Source organism: Gavia stellata, chromosome 3 (genome assembly GCF_030936135.1).
Source record: "Gavia stellata isolate bGavSte3 chromosome 3, bGavSte3.hap2, whole genome shotgun sequence".
In the NCBI taxonomy this organism is placed as follows: domain Eukaryota; kingdom Metazoa; phylum Chordata; class Aves; order Gaviiformes; family Gaviidae; genus Gavia; species Gavia stellata.
Window position 1 is genome coordinate 50,871,991 of NC_082596.1, and position 21,753 is coordinate 50,893,743.

General features: G+C 40.8%; 1 protein-coding gene across 1 annotated transcript in view; it reads right to left on the reverse strand.

Moving 5' to 3' along the window:
- The window catches only part of TAF4B (TATA-box binding protein associated factor 4b), a 75,573-nt gene that overhangs the window by 37,289 nt on the left and 16,531 nt on the right, over positions 1 to 21,753 (reverse strand). The window contains exons 2-9 of the mRNA XM_059815530.1: positions 21,175 to 21,323; positions 20,293 to 20,400; positions 15,831 to 15,998; positions 15,601 to 15,723; positions 13,326 to 13,415; positions 9,456 to 10,034; positions 4,140 to 4,275; positions 3,439 to 3,544 (exon numbers count right to left, since the gene is read on the reverse strand). Of these exons, the coding sequence (XP_059671513.1) occupies positions 3,439 to 3,544; positions 4,140 to 4,275; positions 9,456 to 10,034; positions 13,326 to 13,415; positions 15,601 to 15,723; positions 15,831 to 15,998; positions 20,293 to 20,400; positions 21,175 to 21,323 (1,459 nt within the window). The remainder of the gene's footprint in view (positions 1 to 3,438; positions 3,545 to 4,139; positions 4,276 to 9,455; positions 10,035 to 13,325; positions 13,416 to 15,600; positions 15,724 to 15,830; positions 15,999 to 20,292; positions 20,401 to 21,174; positions 21,324 to 21,753) is intronic.

Genomic DNA, 21,753 nt, shown 5'->3' on the forward strand with positions numbered 1-21,753 from the left:
GGCTGTTTATGGAATCCAAGTAAGGATGCTTGCACGTCACAAACAACTGTATAGCAGAAGAAGGTAAACTTCTATATTGTACATCTACCCACCTTTCTATATACACAAGTTTCAGTTCTTTAAAACCAGCCTTTATCAGGTTACTACTTTCTTTAATATTTCCATGCACACAGTCTCTCTTGCGAGTACACACATACAAGAGCCGATACGCAAGTAGACATCTCTACCTGTACTATTTTTAAGGACCAATTCTAACTTCTTCACTGTGGGATATAAGTTTGCATTAAGTCAGCGAGTCACTAGCCTTGATGAAGATTAATTTGCACCTATGAAAACACTGCTGCACTTATTTTACTTAACGCAAGGAAACTATCGTTACATTTCCTTAGAAGTAGTGTTCACTAAAGATTAACGTAAGTTTCAGAAGCCATGTTATGTTTGTACTTTTTTTTTCTTTTTTCCTTGCTGTTCAAACAAACCCCAATAATTTTAAGTAAGGTATCATGTACTTCAAGTAAGCTATAAAAATCATTCTACTAAAGTGATAAATTTAAAATATTCCAGAGTATACATGCAGACATTTCTGTTGGATATGGACTTGCTTTCATTTTCAGCAATCCCTCCATAAAGCCCCTCTTCTACACTGCTTCCTTTAATGCTTTGTACATTTAATTATGTCACATCCAGAAATCAACAAGAAAGACTCTCCCAGCTGTTATACATCTCCAGTGATTTAAGCTTACCAGGACAAGGGGGAAAAACAGAACACAGAGTTCTGAGCATTACCCTCCATGAAGTCAGGTTTGACCTTTATACTGAATATTCCACTGGAAAAGAAGCCAGAGCAATGCAATGCACCTCACATCTATGAATTTGCCTGTATTGGATGAAAAGTGAGTCTGTGGCACCCTCTGGTGTTTGACTAACGCACACGTCTTCTGAATCCATCTTTATTTTATACAACAGTCAAGGGGAAAACTAGAAAGGCACACTTAACCCAAACCTCCGTGCACCAACATGGACAACTACGTGGGACAGAACAATTCCAGCAGAGCGAGAATCACCAGCGCTCCCCGCCACCACAGAGCAGGAGGAGCAGCTGCCCAGATGTTCTCCACTTTTCTGTCTCACTCCTGTTTGTCTGCTAGTTGAGATTGCTGGTACCTTCCAGACAAAAATGCGCAAGTCAGAGTTGTATGTGCTTTGGAGAACAACTCTATTAAATAGAGTAGATGCAAAACAAATATTTGAAGATGCAAATATGTGTCTCATTTTTTCCCAGGGTGCTCTAGCATATATTTTAAAAAAGTATGTAGAACAGTTTATAAAAATCTTGATGCTTTTAAAAATCTTGATGCTTTTAAAACAGACTGCCCTTTACAATACATGCCACGGGGCAATGAAGTGCCAGCGATGTCCATGCTTAGTTGAAATAATTTCTAGCAGGTTGTTTGAGTTTTTGGTTGGTTTTTTTTGGGGGAGGGGGGAAATCGCCATTTTTTCTACTGCTCATCTCAAGCAACCTAAGACAGCCCATTAAGAGCAGACAAGGTCAAATTGCAGCTTATTAAGTACCACTTAGTATTACATTCTTCAATCCCAACCTAACCTAGTCATGCAATGGCAGAGGGAGTCATGCTCGATAACATACTGCAATGAGAAGCCACAGTTTTAAGTGTCACGTGTACAACCACATTGATTACAAGACATACTCTCTGCCCATAACGAATCTCATCACAAAACTTGAAAGGGGGCCATGGTGCTTCTCTCTGCCTCACACATGATAAGCAGTTGATGGATCACAGGTCACAAAGAATAGCTGTGCTGGGAATACTGAAAGTCAGGACAGGAAAGTACAAACCACTTCATGGCTTACTGGGGAAAACACATCGCCCAGACCAGATTAACACTATGTGGTGCTAGACCTGCTCGGAGAACACAGATGCTTGACTGAAGGAAACCAACAGTTCAAGTACATGCTGCCCAGGTTCAGATATATGAAGATTCTCATAGGTTGTTTAAATTTAGTCAGAAAGTTTGGTTATAGCAGCGAATAGAAGAAGCACCAGGGGTGTATCCAAAGACATAAATTCTTCAGAGACAAGACTTACTAGAAAAATTTAAGGTGAGTTAGAGATTTAAAATCTGAATTCTCATGGACTTAAGCTACTTTGAAAATCATACTCCAAAAGCAAGAACAGAAATCCCTCTTGGATAACACCGTAAAAGCAGAGTTTTCCATACACTAAGAATTTAACAATTCAGGGAAGGAACTTCAAGAATTCAAACTTTTTCATGAAAGACAGTTGCTATATTCCAATTGGAAGATCACAGAAAAAAATTTGTTTCTTTTTTTTTTGTAGGAGCCTGTTTGCTTTTTAGTTATGATATTTATAAAGTGATTTTTTTTTTTACCAAACATCACTACCCAAAATTACATCCCAATGTAAATTCTGAAGTATATTTCATAAAAGTCTGAGCTGCTGAACAGAGCTATTGCTTTAACATCAGCTTTTCATTTCAACTTCTGGCTACCAGTGTTTTAAGTGTTCACAGTATACTGTATGTTACTGTAAACAACAACAGCTCTCTGTCTGTACCAGTGCATACAGAGCTGTATCTTTCAAGAGATGAGAAGTCAACTGGTCAATAAGACAAAGGTGTCATATCTGCTTTTATCCCTCGAAGAGCAACTTCAAGCTTGCCTTAAAGTCATGAGGCCAATAATGCTTATGGCTGTCTGTACCTCTGTTCCAACATTACATTTCAGAGCTACAAAAATAATTTCTGCTTTTGAAAAGTTAATCAGTTACCAGAACTAAAAGCTTTAAGCACTCTTGTAAACTAAAGGCCTAGAGAATATGCCAGAAGCCATAATCAGAGGTGTAGTCAAAAGACTTTCACCTCTACATACAGGAACAAGCTTGTAAGAGGAGCTAATAAAAGATTTCAAAATACAGCACAGAGCTTTAGACAGGTTACCAGCCAGTCCAAATAACAGTTCAATGCTATCTGGCTGTCTGTCAAAAACAGAGGTTATATCTGCTTTAATCCTCTGGAGAGCTTTTAATACAAGGTAGTCTTGCTTTAGATTAATTAATGGTACTCATAGGATGGAGATCAATATGCCGCCTCTACAAGTGAAAAACTGATACATATTGATGCACACTGTTTATATAATTACACTCTTGTGATAGCATGATGAAAATCCAACCTCATCAGGACAGTTTTCTTATATTAAGAATAATTAACATCTGCTTTGAGGTCAAAATTTTTAGGATCCCCCTTGCCAATTAGTACTATAATGTGAAAAACACCTATCATAAACAAGTTTCTAAATAAAGTTGCTTTTATTTGGGCTCCGTTCCCACCTCTATACTTGCTGTCTGTTCCTTTTGTTCCTTCCTATGGTAAGCTTCTGATATTGTTTATTTTTACCTGAAGGATGTTGCTCCATTCTCTTTTATTTTAGCTTTCTGAATAGGAGATGCTTGAAGCGAAAGAATTTTATTTCCTGGCAGGGTAATTTGTTTCAGAATGGAACCTAAAACAAAACAAAGAACATGCCATAGTAGAAAGCAAAATGCTAGGACAACTCTTTAATCAGTTCATACTTCTAGCAAAGGCTACTGCAGACTCAGTAACAATTAATTTGGTCCATTTGAAAACCAAACACTCTAGAATCTTACATTCTACGTGTATGACCAAAAACCCTACACGCTCTCAGCAAACATCCTCCTCTGTGCTGACCAGTGAAAGGTTTTAGTGAAAACTAACTGGATGAGACAAACTCACATCATGCATCAACCTGGACCTGTTGAAGGAAAAAGCAAAGTCTTGTGAAACGACTCTCAAAAACATCACGGTTTAAAGGAAGTTCACTGCAAGAAGCTTACTCGCAGTATTTTAACAAGTACAAATGTTTGATTGACATACTTTTAACAGGCGCCAGAAGTAGACATGGCACTGAGTTTCTCATCAGAACTCCAAGCAGACAGTAAAGTTCCACTTGTCGCACAGAGCTGGTTGCTCCCGATAGACAAACACTTTCTCACATTCCTATGATCTACCAACAGCCTGCACTTATTTCTATACCTCAGCAGCCCTCTCCCTTCTCCATTAAACAGGTTCCACTTTACCTGCAGGAAACTGGTTACTTTGAACAAGTGTATTCAGCGGCATCCTCTTCTCAGCAGATGTCTGTAGGGTCAGCGTTGAGGGTTGTGGGACTGCAGATACTTGCTTTACAATGGTTCCTGACGGTTGTTGGACTACCTGGAAGTGGAATACCCAATATCAAGAATGAGAAGAGCTAAACATACAGAGAAGTAAATATTATCAATATGTTCATTCAGCCAGAAGTGCTGCTGGGCATGCATGCATGTGTAGCTTTCCGTTCAAAGCAAACAGCATGCTCAGAAAAACTTCACTTTTTTTTTTACTTCATGACAAGAAATCTTAATAACTGGTGGTGAGCTTTAAGCTCCAGCTCATTCAGTGAGCTCTATGAGACACTTCAACCCTATTCTCTATTGATAACCATATTAGATGAGTTTTACTGAGTGTTACATAATCCATTACACTAAGTGACCTTCCTCTCCCTAAGTCTTGCTTAACAGACTAACAATTGAATATTGAGCCTGCCTGCCAACAAGTTCAAAAGGGTAGGTATCACATACACCTAGTTAAAAAGGGAGAACACCAAAACAAACAGAAGTCTTGCATGAAATCCTTTTCCTGTCAAGAATAAAAAGCACACACTAGAAAGTTACTAACGTATTTTTGGAGCCGCAACATCAATTGTAAATTGAGATGCTGAGTTTCAAAGTGTTAAGCAAAAGTACACTGAACACATCACAGTTAGCAGGAACACGAAGTACCAACTAGCAACACCTATAGCTAGTAGAGCCTCTACACAAAAACATCAGTACATTGCTGAAGGGTAAAAAGGAAGGGGGTTGATAGTTTTGTTTGAAGAGGCTCTTGAAAGAAACAAAACCTGACAGCAGGATGTCATCACAACACAGAACCACAAGCACAGCCCATAAATACTAATTCTTCCTCTTCAGAGGTAGCTATTAAAATGCAAAAAAGTAATAAAACTGCAACATCCCTAAAAGCCTCATTTCTAAGCCTCCCAGCTAGCAGAATGTGGGCTCCAGCTTTTGATACATACTTTGGAAAAGTTCTTGATTACAAGTAGTGGAAAGATGTGCTTTTACCAAAGCACAAGATTATCAACATCTTCAGATTGAATCCTATTTTTTTAGCAGCAAAAAGCTAACACAAAGGAATTTTCAGGGTAAAGAAACCACTTTTTCTTCTCTGCATCTTTTATTCTAACTTCAGAAAGTCTAATGAGTGCTTGTACAGCAACACTGCGCAAGTTTTAATTAAATAAAGAATTAATATTTATTATATACTGTCTCCTTCTGTCATCTAGCTTCAGATTTATCAGTAACCATCACCAGCGTAAGTATCACACATTCACAAAAAGAGTTACTTTGTGTATGAAATAGTCAAGACACACCCCACCCACCCCCATATTAAGCTGCTAATAGCATCACAATTTGGCATAGCAGCAGTAACATACAACAACTGAGCTGAAGGTGGTATTTGAAAACCAGACAATGAACAGGCAGTTCTTGAGAAGAAATGCAAGATCCGTATCTCCCAACTTTTTATGCAGAGGAAGGAACCACGGGAGTACAGGGACGGACTGCAGACAGAGTCGAGGCTTACAGGTGCAGCACTGCCTCGCAAACCGGTACACACTCTAACATTTGCTTCTACGTGTTTTTATGAAAACTCAAGTTGATCTTTCTGAAAGATCCAGCTTTCATATGCTGGAAGTTGAAAATAATGTTAACAGCATCGTTTATACGTTCAGATAATTACTGAACCACCGACCAGCTTGGATAAACTACTCAGGCTCCGCCAGCACCCACGCTGAGATGCACCGAGAGATCCTCCCTACTACCAGCGAGAATTATGCTTCATCTTCAGCACACAAAACACTGAAACAGCACAGGAGAAAACATAAGCATTCAAGAAGAAGGTGCGGCAGACAAAAAGAACAGAGATAGCCAATGTTAAATCAATAGCCTAGGTGGAGATTGGGAAGTAAGTCAAGTAACTGAGACTAGATCAACAAGAAACAGAAAGGATGCGTTGGCAGTAAAGCTGATTTTGTGTTTGCTATTCTAGCTGCTAGACTAACAAAAGCTGGAAGTCCCCGGGACTTGCAACAGGGCAGGGCAACAATCCTAGAAATTTCAACAAGGATCTAATGCCACAAAACAGTATTAAAAATTAGATAATATCTGTGAGAAAGACCTATTGCCTCTTTTCTTCAGGTTAGCAGCAAGAAGTAATAAAGAAAAGGGACTATTCCTTTGTGCCCCGTTAAGTAGGTTGACAGAGACATCAGAATAAAAAGCACCAACACTCTCGAGTAAAAAAAAAAAAAAAATGCAATGTAACATCCAGCTGACAGCATAGGGACAGCTGCCTGAGAGAGACTTTGATTAGCCTTACTTGAATCTGTTTTGCATTCATAAAGCAAAGTTCGGAGATCAGTGGAGAGATGGTAAGGTATCATCACACACTACAGGCAGTATTGCTTCATGAAGGAAGACTCACCATCTGAATGCTAAAACATACATCCAGGGCAAAAAACTCTTGAAAAATAACAGAGGAGATTCTCTGCTCAAGAAAGCTCAGCTCTGAGGGGACTTGACACTAACAACAACTCACTAAGAACAAGTGGTTGGAACAGCACAAGCACTTGACTCCTTGCTTCAACTGCTAGCGATGTCCAGGGAGCACGTCTCACTGGTAATTGCAGGGACTACACCATAAAACTCTTGCTCTTTATGCTTAATATGAAGCTGTAGTCTCACAGCAGCTTTCTCACCATTGGAAGCCAGCAGCTGGTAATGTAAATTTTCATTTATTGTGCTTTAACAAGAGACAAAGCAATACTACAGCAAGACAAGCTTTCCTTCCAAGATGAAACTTCTGTGTATGCCAATGTCCTTAAATGACGCTGTGTTAAGAAAGTCACTGGGAGAGAGAACTCCAACTTGCAACTCTCATAGCACAGGTGCGAGATCAATGCCAGCAGCATCCCCGAAGAACAGGTCCCTCTGTGTCCACCATACAAACCCAGAGTTTCGATAATCATGCACAGAAAAAGACAGTTACACATTGCATCACTCCGGTCACAATTCTGGTATAAAAATACTGCAGTGCTGCATTCTTAAGCAGCACCAACGTTAACACTGGAGCTGGCACATGAAAGTTCGCTTTACATTCCCAAGCACAAGACACCTAAATTAGAAATGGGCATGCAGAGGGAGTGTATGGCATCAGACAACCCTGTGGGCTGGAAAGGGAAAGAAATTGCTGGCAGCATTGTATGGACAGATTTGCACAGCTGGCACATGCTTCCTTTCAGCTGGCAGCAGGATCCTTGCATTTAGGGAGGGGAGGTCCAGATTTGTTTTCTTGTGTGAGGAAACCAGACCCTCTGTCCTTTCAAGGAAATGCACCAGGGAAGCCCTAGAAGATGCAGCTACTTCTACTAACTTGCTCTTCGTGCTAATAGGTTGCCTGAACAAACACCAAGCTCCTGATACGGCTAGGCTGCAAAGTGGTCAACTCAGCCCTTCAACTACAAGACCAAAATTAAGTAGGTATTTTGAAGAGCAATTATTTTAATCACTGTGCCTGGGATCTACCCAAATGAGGATAAAAACATGTTTTGTATGCAATTCAATGCTTGTAGCGCACAGTGAAGAAAAGCAATTGCAATAGGCTGCCACACAACAGTAGTGGAGGAGGCAGAAGTCATATCTTGAGTTCACCAATATCATATTGAAGAAGTGTTTTGACTCCCCAGCGTAGAGTTAAGCTTCCTCGTCTATTTGTACAGATGGTCAACCTTTCCCCTGGATTACATGGCTTGCTGTGTAGCCAACAAACTGCTCTCCAGCCGTTGTACAACCTAAGAAGCCCTCATTTTCTTCTGGCTGGTCTTTCAAATTTAGTCCTTAAAGACGGTAAGGTTATCAACTCCTTTTCCAATTTGGCTTTAGCTACTACTGTTAAAGACTGTTAGTGCATATGCTTGATAACTGTTCTTACAAAAAACCCACTCATAAAAAGGACCCCTCATCCCCTCCATATAGTTGAGTGCTTTGTTCTTTTTAAGCAAGTCTGAAAAGGTGAAAAGCTGGTAGCATAAGCTCTTTATTTAGAACGCAGGATTCTTGTATTACATCCACCTTATGCACTTTGAAAGGAAGAAAATTTAAAAAGCAAAACATTTTAGGGGTGTGAACACTGTTAAATCAGTATACACAATTAACAAACTACCGAGGAAATTCACACACCTGATACCTATTATACCAGGGAGTAAATCTAGCTTCATAGGAAGTCTAATGTTTTCCCCTCTTTTTAAGGAACAAATCTTTACAAGGAAGTCCTATTCAAGAATCAAGTTCTTTATCTGCCAAAGGGAGACTATTCTCTCAAAATACTTGAGAACATTATTTGCAGGTAGACCAGTCAGACAGCATACTACTCAGTATCTCAAACACCCATAAACCAAACCTAATGTATTTCACAACGTTGCTCTTTTGGGTATACCTGTGATCCACAGTTTGTTAGTATTTAACATTAACATTAGCAAGAAGTTAACCTGTGCCAAGAAAAAAATAAATGTTAACACATTGCTTTTGAGGGTATTGTTTTAATAAGACATTTATTCCTCCTGGAATTTGTTAGCTAATGAGGCCTGACAGGAAAAGCTCACTTTTGGATGACTTCATAATTAACATGTCTTAGTAAATTTGGAGGTCAGAACTCTGCTCTGAAAAGCTCCTTGAGCTAGTCTGTACATTTCAGTTAACGTATCACTAAGTATCATCAAGCTACCTGTGCCTGCAAAGTATCCAGGGCAGGAACTACCAAGGTAGAGAGACTGGAATCCCTGGTGGCTAGCTGAGGCAAAGCCCTAACAGGGCAGCTAATAGTAATTAACATAAGCATCCCATCAGCCATTTCTGTTTCTGACACTAGCATTTCCTGCCTTTTCTTTCAGATGCCAACCTAGCCTGGCTGCACACATAGCAGGGGTCAGAACTCATGTTCCCTCATGTCTCAAGCTGGATGTTCAGTCTGATGGAACGGTGGTCAGCATGTCTTGCAAGAGACCAAGCTTACAACTTGGCTTTAGACTCACCTTTTCGGCAAGGGCTCAATTTCCCTAATTATGACACATAACTGACCAACTCATGACAGACTAGCTTCTGGTTAACTTATGACAGATTAGCTTCATATGCTAAAAAAAGAAAAAAAAACTAAGATCCAAATTGATATGCTCTCCACAAAATGGTTATGAGGCAAAGTAAAGAAGCCCGGTTACAGAGAAGCAGAGAAATTCATCTTACCAACTGTTTCACTTTAACCACCTGCTGAGCACCCACTGACTGCGCAACGATGGAGTTTGGCTGAGAGATTTTAATACCGATTGGGGTTCCGATGACTGGTTTCAGAGGCCGGAGAGGTGTTGCTGCTGAAGATGCCGCTGTAGAGACCAGCAGTGGCTTTGCAGACTGGAGAGAGGATGTTGCTACCGCAGAGGTGAAGACTGGCTTGACAGTTTGGATAGCAGTCAGCCCTGATGTTGCTATCGTTGTGGTGAGGACTGAAGCTGTAGGCCCAAGAGATGCTGTCACCACTGCAGAGGCGGGAACAGGCTTCACAGCCTGCAGAGAAGCTGTCGCCGACGCACTAACAAGGACCGGTTTTATAACCGGAGAGGCTGTGACTGTTACAGGGGCAGAAACTGGTTTTATAACTGGAAAAGAAGTTGTTGCTACAGCTGAGGTTGCCACTGCTATCGAAGGAGCTGGTGCAGCAGAGGTACAAGTCGAAACAGCTTCTTGGGTTGGAGCTGGCTGCTGCATACACTGCTGGATAAAGCTCTGCGCATTGGGCATTAGCTGCCGTAAGGCAAGCATGCTTTTCTAGAAGAAAAACAAAAAAACACTGGACATGATATCAGCAGAGTCTTCCACATTACTGATACATTAGCAAGTGAATCCTATTCCTCATCTTCCAATTTAATTTTTCATGAGACAATAAATTGCTTATTCCAAACAAGTTTTGCTGGAATACAGGCACCCTTAAATTGATGACAATACTGCTCAGTGAAGACCACAAGAATCACCAACACAGGCTGAGCAAAGGTCATCAGTCACCACTGCTTCACTGCACATAGCAAATCCCTCTATAGGGAAACTCACCCATAACTTTGTTCTTTTGTTTAGATTTTTCATTTTGGAATTTATGTTTCAGAATAAGACCATTTTAACTCCTTTACTACCTCAAAAATTTTGTTTAGCCAAAAAACCCTGCTATATTGTAACAGCTGTGTTTATTCCTTGAGCCGGTCTGACGGAGAACTACAAATTATCCAATGAAGTCAGAAACAAGCTCTGAAGATACCAGCACTTCTGTACCAATACAGCTGTATCTACACTAGGGGGGGATACCACTTTAATAATGCCTGTATAGCTGCAGCAGCACCACAACTTAAGCCAGATCGTTCTCTGCAAAGGAGAACATTAGTAAAGCTATCTGGCAACATCTCATTTTTACTACAGCTATGTTTGAGAAAGTTAATGGACAGAATAATCTTCAAGCCCTCTACAGATTTTTCTTCTTGATGATGTACAATCTGTTATGGCTCAGAACCAGAGGAAATCAGTTCTACAGCTACCTGTATATTCTCACAACCCCTTTTTTTCCCCACCCTTGACAGTTTTTGAAGTTTGTAAGAGTCTCCAGCATAGCGCTGTTGCTCTGGGCTTCATGCAAAAGGAGCATGTCTCATATGCTAATATACCAAGTGAACAAATTGTTTGCACATCTGGACCTTCTGTGGCACACCTATCTTTAACATTCGCTTCCTTTTCTTTTAAAAGGCTGCTCAGCTTTCCTCATGCTCCTGATGCAATTTGTTTACCAAAAGCATCCAGCACAGATTTGAAAATCAAGCAGGCTTCACAGCCAAAGTCATAGTACTTTTCCACCTATTGGAACAGACAAAACAAAATATGTGCAACAACTTCATCAAAAACCCGCAGCTCAAAGATAAGAGACAACTCCAGAGAGTCCTCCCTAAAATTCCACTTCACTAGCTAAAAGTGAATTGGCAACAAATCATATCACATTTCTTTCCAGACTCGAGCTGCAAGCGTTTCCCCCACAAACAAGGCCAGCAACGATCCTCATAGCACCTCAGAGAAGCGCTCCTGAAGTCAGCTTCCATTTGGCACTCAGTCCTGTCACAGCTGCTCAGAGTTACAGACCAGACCTAATTGGTGTGTATCAACTACACATCCTTAAGGTATTTCTGAAAAAAGCAATCAGATGTTTTAAAGGATGGGTAACACTACAAAGTCAGCTAACTTTGACCATGACAATGTCTAAACAACATTTCTGAAGTCACTGTATTTCTTTGTTAATATAGCATGCAATAGGGAGAGAGCACCTTGTCAAGGATTATGGGGTATGGATACTGCCCAAAACAGAAAAAGCCTAGATGACACCACTACCAGGCACCACGCCGCAGGAGAAACGTGCAACAGCTCTGCTGTGATGGGTCAGGGTCTGACCCATGCTGACGAACCCAACTTAACTCCTGTGTAACTGCCTCGAGGTCTATACACCAACTGTAGCAGCTCTCCATGTTGTGGGATGGCTTATTAACTCGGGTTCAGCACTTCTGTGAGTGCATGAGGACAGCACTGTGCCTGAGCTAATAAACCCTTGGGGGACCCGAAAGAGTGGCAGCATTAGCAAGTGCAGTACAGCCACTCCTCAGCTCCTCTGCATGAGCTAATCTGGGGCTATCAGGGCTCACCAGCCTCAGACAAGGTCTAGCTGTACCAGATTTAGGCTGCGTCTGCACAGGGCTACTGAGGTTCACCTGCATTGTTTCGGGAACACAGCACAGCAGCACCTGAGCAGGTCCCACACAGGTGCAGCCAGCCCATGTCCAGCAGGGCTCATCAGCCAGGGCCATGCAGAAAGCAGCTACGCTACTTCTGAAGCCAAACTTGCCCTGGCAGTTAGCAGAGCTCTCCCAAGACTCTGCGCAGCTCATAGGAAACCTCTGCCAGTCACACTGACCCTGCACTCACAGCCCAGTCCTTCTGCAGCCAGAGCTGCACTGGATGCAGGAAAGCCCATACTCTGAGCTGTTTGTTTTTCTAGCTTTTGCATGGGCATTTAAAAAGCCTCCAGGGAATTAAACAGAGGATAAATAAGTGACCAATATGAAAATTTTCTATCAAGTCCTGCAGAGATGACCGTAGTCTTCTAGACTCATGGCAAACTTGCTAGCAAAGCATTTAAAGGCTGCCACTGTAACAAAAACATCCCACACTTGAACAGATTAACACCAGCCATCTAAAGTAATATCAACATAATCACATGCATTGTTATGTGCACTGTCAAATACTAAGGAAGAGGACAAACTCCAGAAAACCTCTGTCCCAGCTTTACCACTTAACTATTCTTCCTTGATTGTCCACCATGCCTATAATAAATGCTAAGGAAAAGTACAGATCTGTCAAGCCTAAGAATACTGTGTACATTGCAATTAAGTAAATGTAACCAAGTTTTCCATGTTTTCACCAGGATTTAATGCTTTCAGTACAACAAAGATGTTCATTTCTATTTTGTTAATACCATTCTACCATATGATTAAAAGTGTTAAGAGAGCATTTATGTGATTATTTGCTTACTTTTCCTAAGCTGCAGTAGTCCAGTCAGACCCTTTCTGGAGAAAGGGGTGGGGGTTTTTTCTGCCTCCAGTTAAACACAAACCAGCAGATAGATTAATAGCTTTATGTAGATTTTTTGAGCTTAAGGACTGCATAAGCTGTGCACAGCCACTGTTGTCACTCTTCCGTGTTAGAACTCAGAACAGCTAGAGTTTTGGTGAGAAAGTAAAGGTCTTAGTATAGCTGCTCTACCATAGATGCACCAGTTTCCAAAACATTAGTCTTCACTAATGACTAGAGGGTAATTACTCTCCAATTTAAGAACAGAGCGTAAATTACTCCTCTGAAATCCTCCCTCCCCACAAAAATTGCCCTTCCAAGAGCAACAGGGCTAGGTTAAGCACCATTTCCTCAACTGACCTGAGAAAATACTTATTTGAATGCTCTGCCTCTTTCCTTTTCTTTTTTGGTCCTCCTCCCTCCCTCCCCTCATTAAATACTGTATATCCACAATCAGACACTTACCTTGAGAAAAGGGACTAAATACGGTTGTGGAGATGACTTGAGCTCTATGTATAGTTTTTTTGTAAATTCTTCTGGTTCAATTTTTGCTTCCTAAGAGGAAAGTATAATTACAATGGTAAGTTATAACTATGAATCTACCATATTTTTTCCCACATGTATCAAAAATTCATGGAAATTTACATTATCATGGAATTGTTCAATTTCAGCACTTAAATGCTTTTTTCCTCCTGTATTTTTAAACAAAAGTTTTTAGGATAGAATGATGTTATAAATTGCATACAGCATTATCAGATTAAATTACCTTATTCAACCTACAGGCAGTTGACACACGTAAGAATACTTGTTCAAACACCCATTCACTGAAGTGAACTGATAGAAACAAGTTTATAAGTAGCACTGATCCTTTTGAGCACCTCATTGTTATGCAGAGATATTTAAAATCCACTACAGTACTTTTTTTCTGTAAAGGTAGTTTATCTGCATAAAGATCAATGTAAAGTGACTGGAGACAAAACACAACTCAGTAGTTTTTGTAAGACAATTCAAGTCTAATGCGTACATAGCATAACAAAGCAGAACACTTAACATAGTCTTTCAAAAGCAGGAGAAACTGAACATCAGAACATCACTTCTGCATACCACTAGGGTAAGAGTTCTCTGTCTTGCAGAGTACAGTCTCCTTTCTTAATGCTTTCTGCTCTGCCCCAACACAAACACCTGACTCAAGGGCTTGGGAGGGTTAGGAAGTTGCAGCAGACTTCGGAGACCCCTCACTCACTACTTCAATGCCACCATGATGGGGCTAACTAAAGTGATGGGTAGCCCCAGCCACTGCTGGCCTTTCTCACCCTCCCAGATGAGACCCTGCCACAGAGTCACCAAGAGCATTACCTCCTCCAAGAAGGTACAGACACACAAAGAAGAGGGGCCCCAGCATCAATCTCTGTCTCTGCAGAGAAATTACTCCTCTCACCTATATTCTCCTTTGGAACAACCGTTCCAAGGAGCTACCTGACCAGAGCAGGGGTTTTAAGGACTGCATATTCACCGACAAACAGAACTTAGAGCAGCTCTTCTATTTAGTCATTTGATCTGCTGCCTGTTAGGTCTCACTGAGCTGTGGATACAGGTCACCAAAGTCTCACTAATACAGATGCAGTGATCTGGTACACTACATCTCAGTGCATACAAGGCACTTGACACCCACTTCATGAGATGCTGCCTTAAGGACCATTTTACTTCACAGCTGCCATTTACTTGTTTCCCCTCATACATATGAAACACTGATTTATTCTGCATTTAAATCATATACGCATACTGAATAGAAGAACAACAGCATTTTTAAAATACTACAAAAAGCAAACAAGTGCACAGTTAACGATGTATTAATGTCTGGTAACAACTGTTTTAAAAAATAAATAAAAGAACTGTAAGCACAAGAAGGAACAACTCGTATTTTCCTACAGAAGCAAGGTGTATAGTCCAGCAGAGACACAGAAGCAGAGGAATCAAATTTTTGCAAGGCTGCATCTTCAAACAATCTGCTCTCTGAAATTACACCTCCGTCTACACCACACTTTTCTAGACTACAAAGTCCTTTGGTACCACTAGCAAAGCCATCCCCCTCCACCAGCCCAGAGCCTTCTGCTACAGTGGAACAACAAAACAGCAGCAGCGGTCAAATGCCAAGACAAGAAGTGGCAGGAGAAATTGTTACCAAGAAAACCCAGCTGTGCTGGGGTACAGCATGAAGCAGCATACGGAAGCCACCTGCAAGGAGAGAGAGTTTGGCAGCCACCATGTTATTTTCTCCGTCCCATTGTCTAAAGACATAGATAATGTCATGCTTGCTCCACTGGAGCTTCACTGTCAATCCATCAGTCAGTTCTGTCTTGGAGTAAAGCAGTAGTACAGACTTAGCACTGCACTACAGCCTCCACGGTAACACACTTGCTGTTGAGGACTCAAAACTACACTAACATGGAAAAAAAAGCAGCTCAGACCCAGAAACTGTGTTAAAACTATCAGCTCTTCCTGCCGTCAGTTACCTGTGTGCATGAAACAGGAATGTGAGGGGGGGGGGAAATACAGCATGGGATCCAGTTAAAACAAGAATTATAATGTAAGACTTAAAGACGGTCAGATGTACTCAGCCACAAATCCAACTCTTCAGCGGTTTTTTTAAAAAAAAAAAAGACAAGGGACAAAATTATGATGACGTCAATGTCAAAAACGATGCACAAATGATGCAGACTTTGGTTAAAAAAAGTCTCACCAATAGATTTTGCACCAGATTCTTCACATTCTGCCCCATCTCAGGGGCTTGAGGTCCACTAGATGCCAGTTTTATCAGTGTGGCAAGAAAATTCTTGCATTTCTTCACATTCTCTAGCATCTCCTAGCGTGGAAATAAAGAGAAGACTGTTAGATGTTGCATTGGCTATCCAACCTCTGATGAATATAGAGAATGTTAATTTTTAATTAAAAACTTTTTTTTCTCCTTACTGTAGAAGCGCTGGTCTGTGCTACTGTTGTGCCCTCTGCTTTCACAGAGACTGTCTTTTGGGAGATAGCTTGTGCAGGTGGTCCTGTAACTGGAAGTTTTACAGGTGTTCCAGTACTCAAAGGCTTTACAGCAGTAACTGTAGTAACACTAGCTGTTGCAGCTGCTGGCTGAAAAGAAAAATTAACACTTTTAACCAAAGGCTAACGTGACAAACATACTGTATTCTGCTAGCGTATAAGGTAGCACCCTCCCTCCTCACTACTATTTAAAACATAAACACACACTTTTTGTTTTTGAAGTTTGGATTCATTTGCTTTGAGAGGCTCTATTTAATATAGTAAATGACAGAACCCCCACAGCCATAATTCTGTTTTTAAATCAAGGACGAGGGGAAGAAATGACAAAGGCTTACCCAGACTGAAGCACTGTCTGCAACTTCAAATGAGGAGAGAAAGGTAAAGTTGTCTTGAAGAAACCAATATATTAACTTTGCAAGGCTCTTACAGTCTAAGACTAATTAATATTGGACAATTCTAAGCCAGACGATACTACACTGAAGATAAATATGACTTTAAGCGATTATTTATCTTCCTTCCTTCCCCCGCAGCTCCTCTCCCAATTGCAATATTCCCGTACTCTTCCTATCACACGTGCAATAGGCAAAAGATGTTGTGTCCACTTTGGAAGAATGCATGTGCCAGCAGAAGCAGTCAGCTGAGCAAATGCACCTAAAAAGTTCTTCCTGCCTTTTCCTTGTGGGCAGCAATTTGGATCTCTCTCTCCTCTGCCCAGACACAAACCCTCACAAAATTCAGTTTTGAGACCTCTTTATCTCATTAGAATTTACCAACAGATTCAGAAGCTCCAGCAACAAGAGAATAATGAACATTTAGGAAAAAATAAGAACACAATTGCCTCTCTCCTTTGCAAACCAGGCTAAATAGTAGTTTCCAGACAAAAACCTACTAAACGGAAGTATTTCTACTTCAGATTTTAAAGAAAGAAAAAAACCCAAACAAACAACAAAAAAACCCACAAAACCCACACTCAAAGAACCCAACACAGTTCTTCTGATATAACAGAATACAGAATGAGTAAAAGACTTTGCCTCTACAAAAACCACTGCTTTCGATTTCTCAACTTGAAAACTAAAAAGCCAGATTGAACCTGCAGGTTACAGAAAAGCAAGATTTTCAGGTTAGCATTTAAAACCTGAAGTTGGGTGTCATTTTTCCTCCAAACCTCTCAAGAGAAAGAGAAAGTATGGTTTTGTAGGCCAAATTCTAGGTTCAGATCTGTGCAACACAACTGGTTTCACTGACTCTTAACACACTTAAACATCACAGTTTATTCCAGCAATCACAAATTAATACTCGCTAATTGCATTAATGATAAGACAGTAGCACAAGAGCCCAACTTACCCTACCATAGGTAAAACAAAAACTAATCAGAGTTGGACAGACATAATGTAGAATATCAAAGAGCTTTTAAGTTTTGCAGGATAGGGAAAATTAGTGCGCAAACATTTAGAGCTAAAGCAAAACACTTGCACTTTTGTCATTTATTTATAAATTATTTTTTTCCTGGGGGGGTCCCCCTCCCTCCCCAAGCTGCTGCCAGCTTGACATGAAAGCAGCAGGCAGCTACCAGAAAGCTTTCCAGCTTAGGCTCCCACTGTTGGTAACACTTTAATAGCTCTCTGCAGGATCTTTGCCACCACCACTGCCTCTTCCAAGGATGAGGCTCAACAGCTCTAAGACCACAGGGAGGCAAACTGGGCACGAGAATCCCACAAACAGATGGACAGGAGGAAGATGGAAGGGGACAGAGTACAGATCTGTCAAGCTGCAATGCCCTGGGCTTTTAAAAGCCGAAAACATGAGGTTCTCAGGAGCTGATCTCTTCCAAATTCCAGCGTGTTTACACATCAAGACCAGAACGGCATTTTATCAGCTGAGGGAGGGCACAACAGGAAGTCTGCTGGACCCTTTTCCCAGGAAGATGAATATATGGGAATTAACTTCTGTCATCTGCCCTCAACCTTTTTCACTACTGACAATTCTCATTCTCACTTCGAGCAACAGAGAAACAGTTGCCACAAAAAATGGCATTAATCCTGCATATTTTGAAGTCATTTCAAGAGAAGAAGTGCTCTGCATCTAAATGAAAGTGCCCCAGCATGATGCTAATTAGATACTTTGCAGCTTCGTTACCCCATCTGGGAAGGTAAAAAATAAAAATGTGCAGGTATTTTGTCTAACCTCAGAGCTGAAACATTTAGGAATGTCAAAAAAGGGCAATATTTCTGTAGATGAGGAGAATAATCCTGGATTCAGTAACTACAGAGAGTTTGGCAGATAGTAGTGTTCCAAGATGTACTAAGCACAGGATAGGAGATAGACGATGAAGTCAAGGATTATTTCCTCTCCACTGTCTCCCACTTTTTGTGATGACATCATACTTTCACACCAACAGTCCTCTCTGCTGTGACCTCAAAAAACTGTCAAGACTGACATCAGCAAGTTTTTTTAGGACTGATGAATGAACCGCTGCCAAGGAAATCAGACCCAAGGACTCTCTCTTTCTTTCCCCAGACGGTTCCTGAACCTTATGCACAGACTCCCTTGTCAGCACTCTTCTCTTGTCTGCCCCAGGGTGAGGAGTGAAGTGGCCCTGTGATGGCAGGATGTATCCGGATTGCACCTATTTATTCTTTATTGTACGAGGAGCTTGTACAGAGGACTTTGCAATCCTCTGCAAAACAGAGGGGCTCCAAGAAAGCCTGTCCAAACAGAATGGCACTATTTAATTTTTCCTAGGGTCATCGTTCCTCCTGTTTAAAACCAGCCCTACGCTCATTAGAGGTGTTCAAGTTTCTACAATGGAAAAAAAACATGGCTTACAAATACTCCAAGTCTACCTCTTTAAATCTCTCGGAAAAACACAAGTTAAATTGATTACATCAAAACTGAACTAAGAAAGTACAGAAGAACCAAGTCAAAGGCAGATGTAAGTTTAAAAAGGAAAAGTTAATAGCATGATGAATCTCAATGTTTACCCACATGAGAGTGTTAGGATCCAGGCAGCTTCATCCATCAGATGGACAAAATCTTTACCTTCATCTCTTCTCCCCAGTGCAAGGGTAGTATAGTGGATGACTATTGCTTTTATATCCTAAAGATCTCTATGCAGAGATCACAAGCATGTGGTTTGCAAGCTAGTATTCCAAAATAAAAGTGGGTAAGGAATACCTGTTACTGGTCTTAGACACAAAGCGTATGTTGTTTCCATTCTAAGCAAAATAGAAAACGTATTAAGAGAGGCCTCTGGGTTTTCCCCTTTAGCCCCAACATTATCCATCTGTAGTGAGAAGGAAGAGAAAAAAGATCAGACAGAGCTGTGAGTAGTTTTCAGTTGCTGATACAGAAGAACAGCAGGAGGACAAATCTGTAAGTCAGACTGTTAGTTACCGCTGTCAGCGAACATATCACCCAGTCCTTCAAACACCCTCAAGGTCAAGAACATACATCCAGTGTGGTTTTTTCAATGACTGATTCTGCTCATTTACTGAGCGCTTGATGAACCACTACCGCCCAGTCTCCTTCAACCTCTTGTTCACAAAAGAAAAAGTATGTACAAGCCAGACTTCTTCCCAATTTCTCCTCCAGGTTATGAGGAGAACAGAATATTTTAACTGTAGAAAGAAGCAGTTTTCTTTTCATCACACGTGCTTCTCCAGACCTCTGGTCCCCAAGAACAGAGGAAGAACTGTATCTAGGAGAAGGCTCATACTCTACAGGTAGCAAGAGCCTCTTCTGAAGAGTCCTACAACATTTTTCTCTGGAAAAAGAGAGAAGTAAGACCTAGGAAATAAGACAAACAGCACTACCTAAAAATAATGAGGCATTTCCAGCTACTGTCTATTTACAGTCATATCTGTGGAACCTGTCTACCAAATTCAATTAGAGAACAGAGGTCTTCAGCTGTGACCTTCCTTCAGCTTTTAATGAGGGCAAAAAAACATGTAGACCTGAACTAGACAGCTCATTTTCTCCTCAACAACATCCCAGGTACACTTTGTTCCCCTAAGGAATTCAGGGACCCAAACAGGAGAGAGCATCAGAAGTCTCCATCCCCCAAAAAGCGGGAGCTAGAGCTTGAAGGAGCCGTTTCACAGAGTACAAAAGCACCGGAAATGGCTCTCTGAACTATTTATTTTATCCATTGTTCATATGCTTTCTATTGTATTGAGAGAAGATGAGCTGACACACACTGGCAGAAGAATAATTAAATTATGCATTTTAAAAAAGACATTCAGGAAAGAATTTATCATGAGGACAAAAGTTACCAGCTCAGTGAAAACCAGATTAGAGTTAGAAACAACAAGAATGCATCCATATCTTCTTCAGTTCTCTCTGTCACTTATTCTTATTCCACCGCACTATAAAGATTGCCACCTACCTGTATTACAGCAGGTGGCTGAACAGTAGAAGCCACAGCATTTGTTGTTTGAGATAACGGTTTCACAGGAGTAGCTGCTACTTTCTTTAGTAGCTGGGTGCCAGAGTTCTTAAAGAAAAAAAAAAATAAAAAAAATTAAACATGTGCAGAGAACAGTTGTCAGACAAGTCAGTGACAAAACAGACACTGAAGTTAGTACCTGCTCTTGTCCGATATAAACCAGACACCCACTCTTACAGTAACAATACAAGCATCATTCACATCACCCATATAGTTTAAACACTGTTCAACAAACCTATCTGTCTACCAGTTTAATACTCAGGAACAGATTCAGAGACATTTAGACACAACGCCTAATCAGAACAAAACAGTTAAAGGATGAGCATGTTGGTGAGACCTAGGCAGACAGTTACTTGTTTTCAATACCTGCTCTTCCTCTTGCATGCTGACTACCTTACAAGAGACAGAAGCAAAAAGCCAGCAGAGCTCAGGGAAGAAGGAACATCCTGGGGACATGGGAAAGGTCCTCAGCTTCACGCAGCTTCAGAAATGTATCTCACCAGAGAATCGCAAGGTTGCAGTTACTAGCAGTAACCGTTTTGGTATGTTTTTTTATTTTGAGTTGTTTTTTTCTTAAAACCCTTTACATTATCATCATCAGAGAGGAGTTCCTTAATTTGAACTACACCGTATGTAACGGCTAGCAGTTTTTTCAAACTGAGAAAGCAAAGCACATAGTGATGTTTATGTACAAAACCAAACACCATCATGCTGTTCAGAAAGCATTCAAATGCTTATTTAACCCTCCATAACTTATTTGCAAACCCTGTTATAACTACATAACATACAGATACACCAAATGAAACCTATGAGAGAAGCTACCTGTACAGCACATATTCTGACTGCAGGTGTGCTGGCCGGTACAGATGGTCTCACACTTGTGTTATTTTGTGGCTGACTCTGTGCCCGTGGTATTGCTTGTTGAGATACCAGCATTAGTTGGCCATTACTGCTTCTGATAAGAACAGTTCCTGTTGAAGAAAAACATCCAGACTGTTAGAAATTAAGCGATATTATGGCTTTCCTATGCTCCTGTGGAAGAAATAACTAGACCACACTGATAAGATGATGTAATATTTAGTTTCTTACTCCAAGGAACAGCTGCCAAGAAGTGTAAGAGCTAAGCGTACACCAGTTTTACTCTGCATTTTATGACAGAAAACAATTCCTGAAAACAAGAGAAAAACTTTAAGCAGTTCTTCAACCTGCAAAAGTCATCACCACTATCACACCTGGCTGCCTTTATACATTTTCTCTTTCTGAACATTTAGGCACATACTTACAGGTGAAGATATGGTTTAGAGAAAGCCTGCAATGGGAACTGAAGCCTGATTAATACCAGTTCACCTGCCTATATCAAGACCATACCCCTTTGTCAGAAAGCAGTGGTCTCCAATGAAA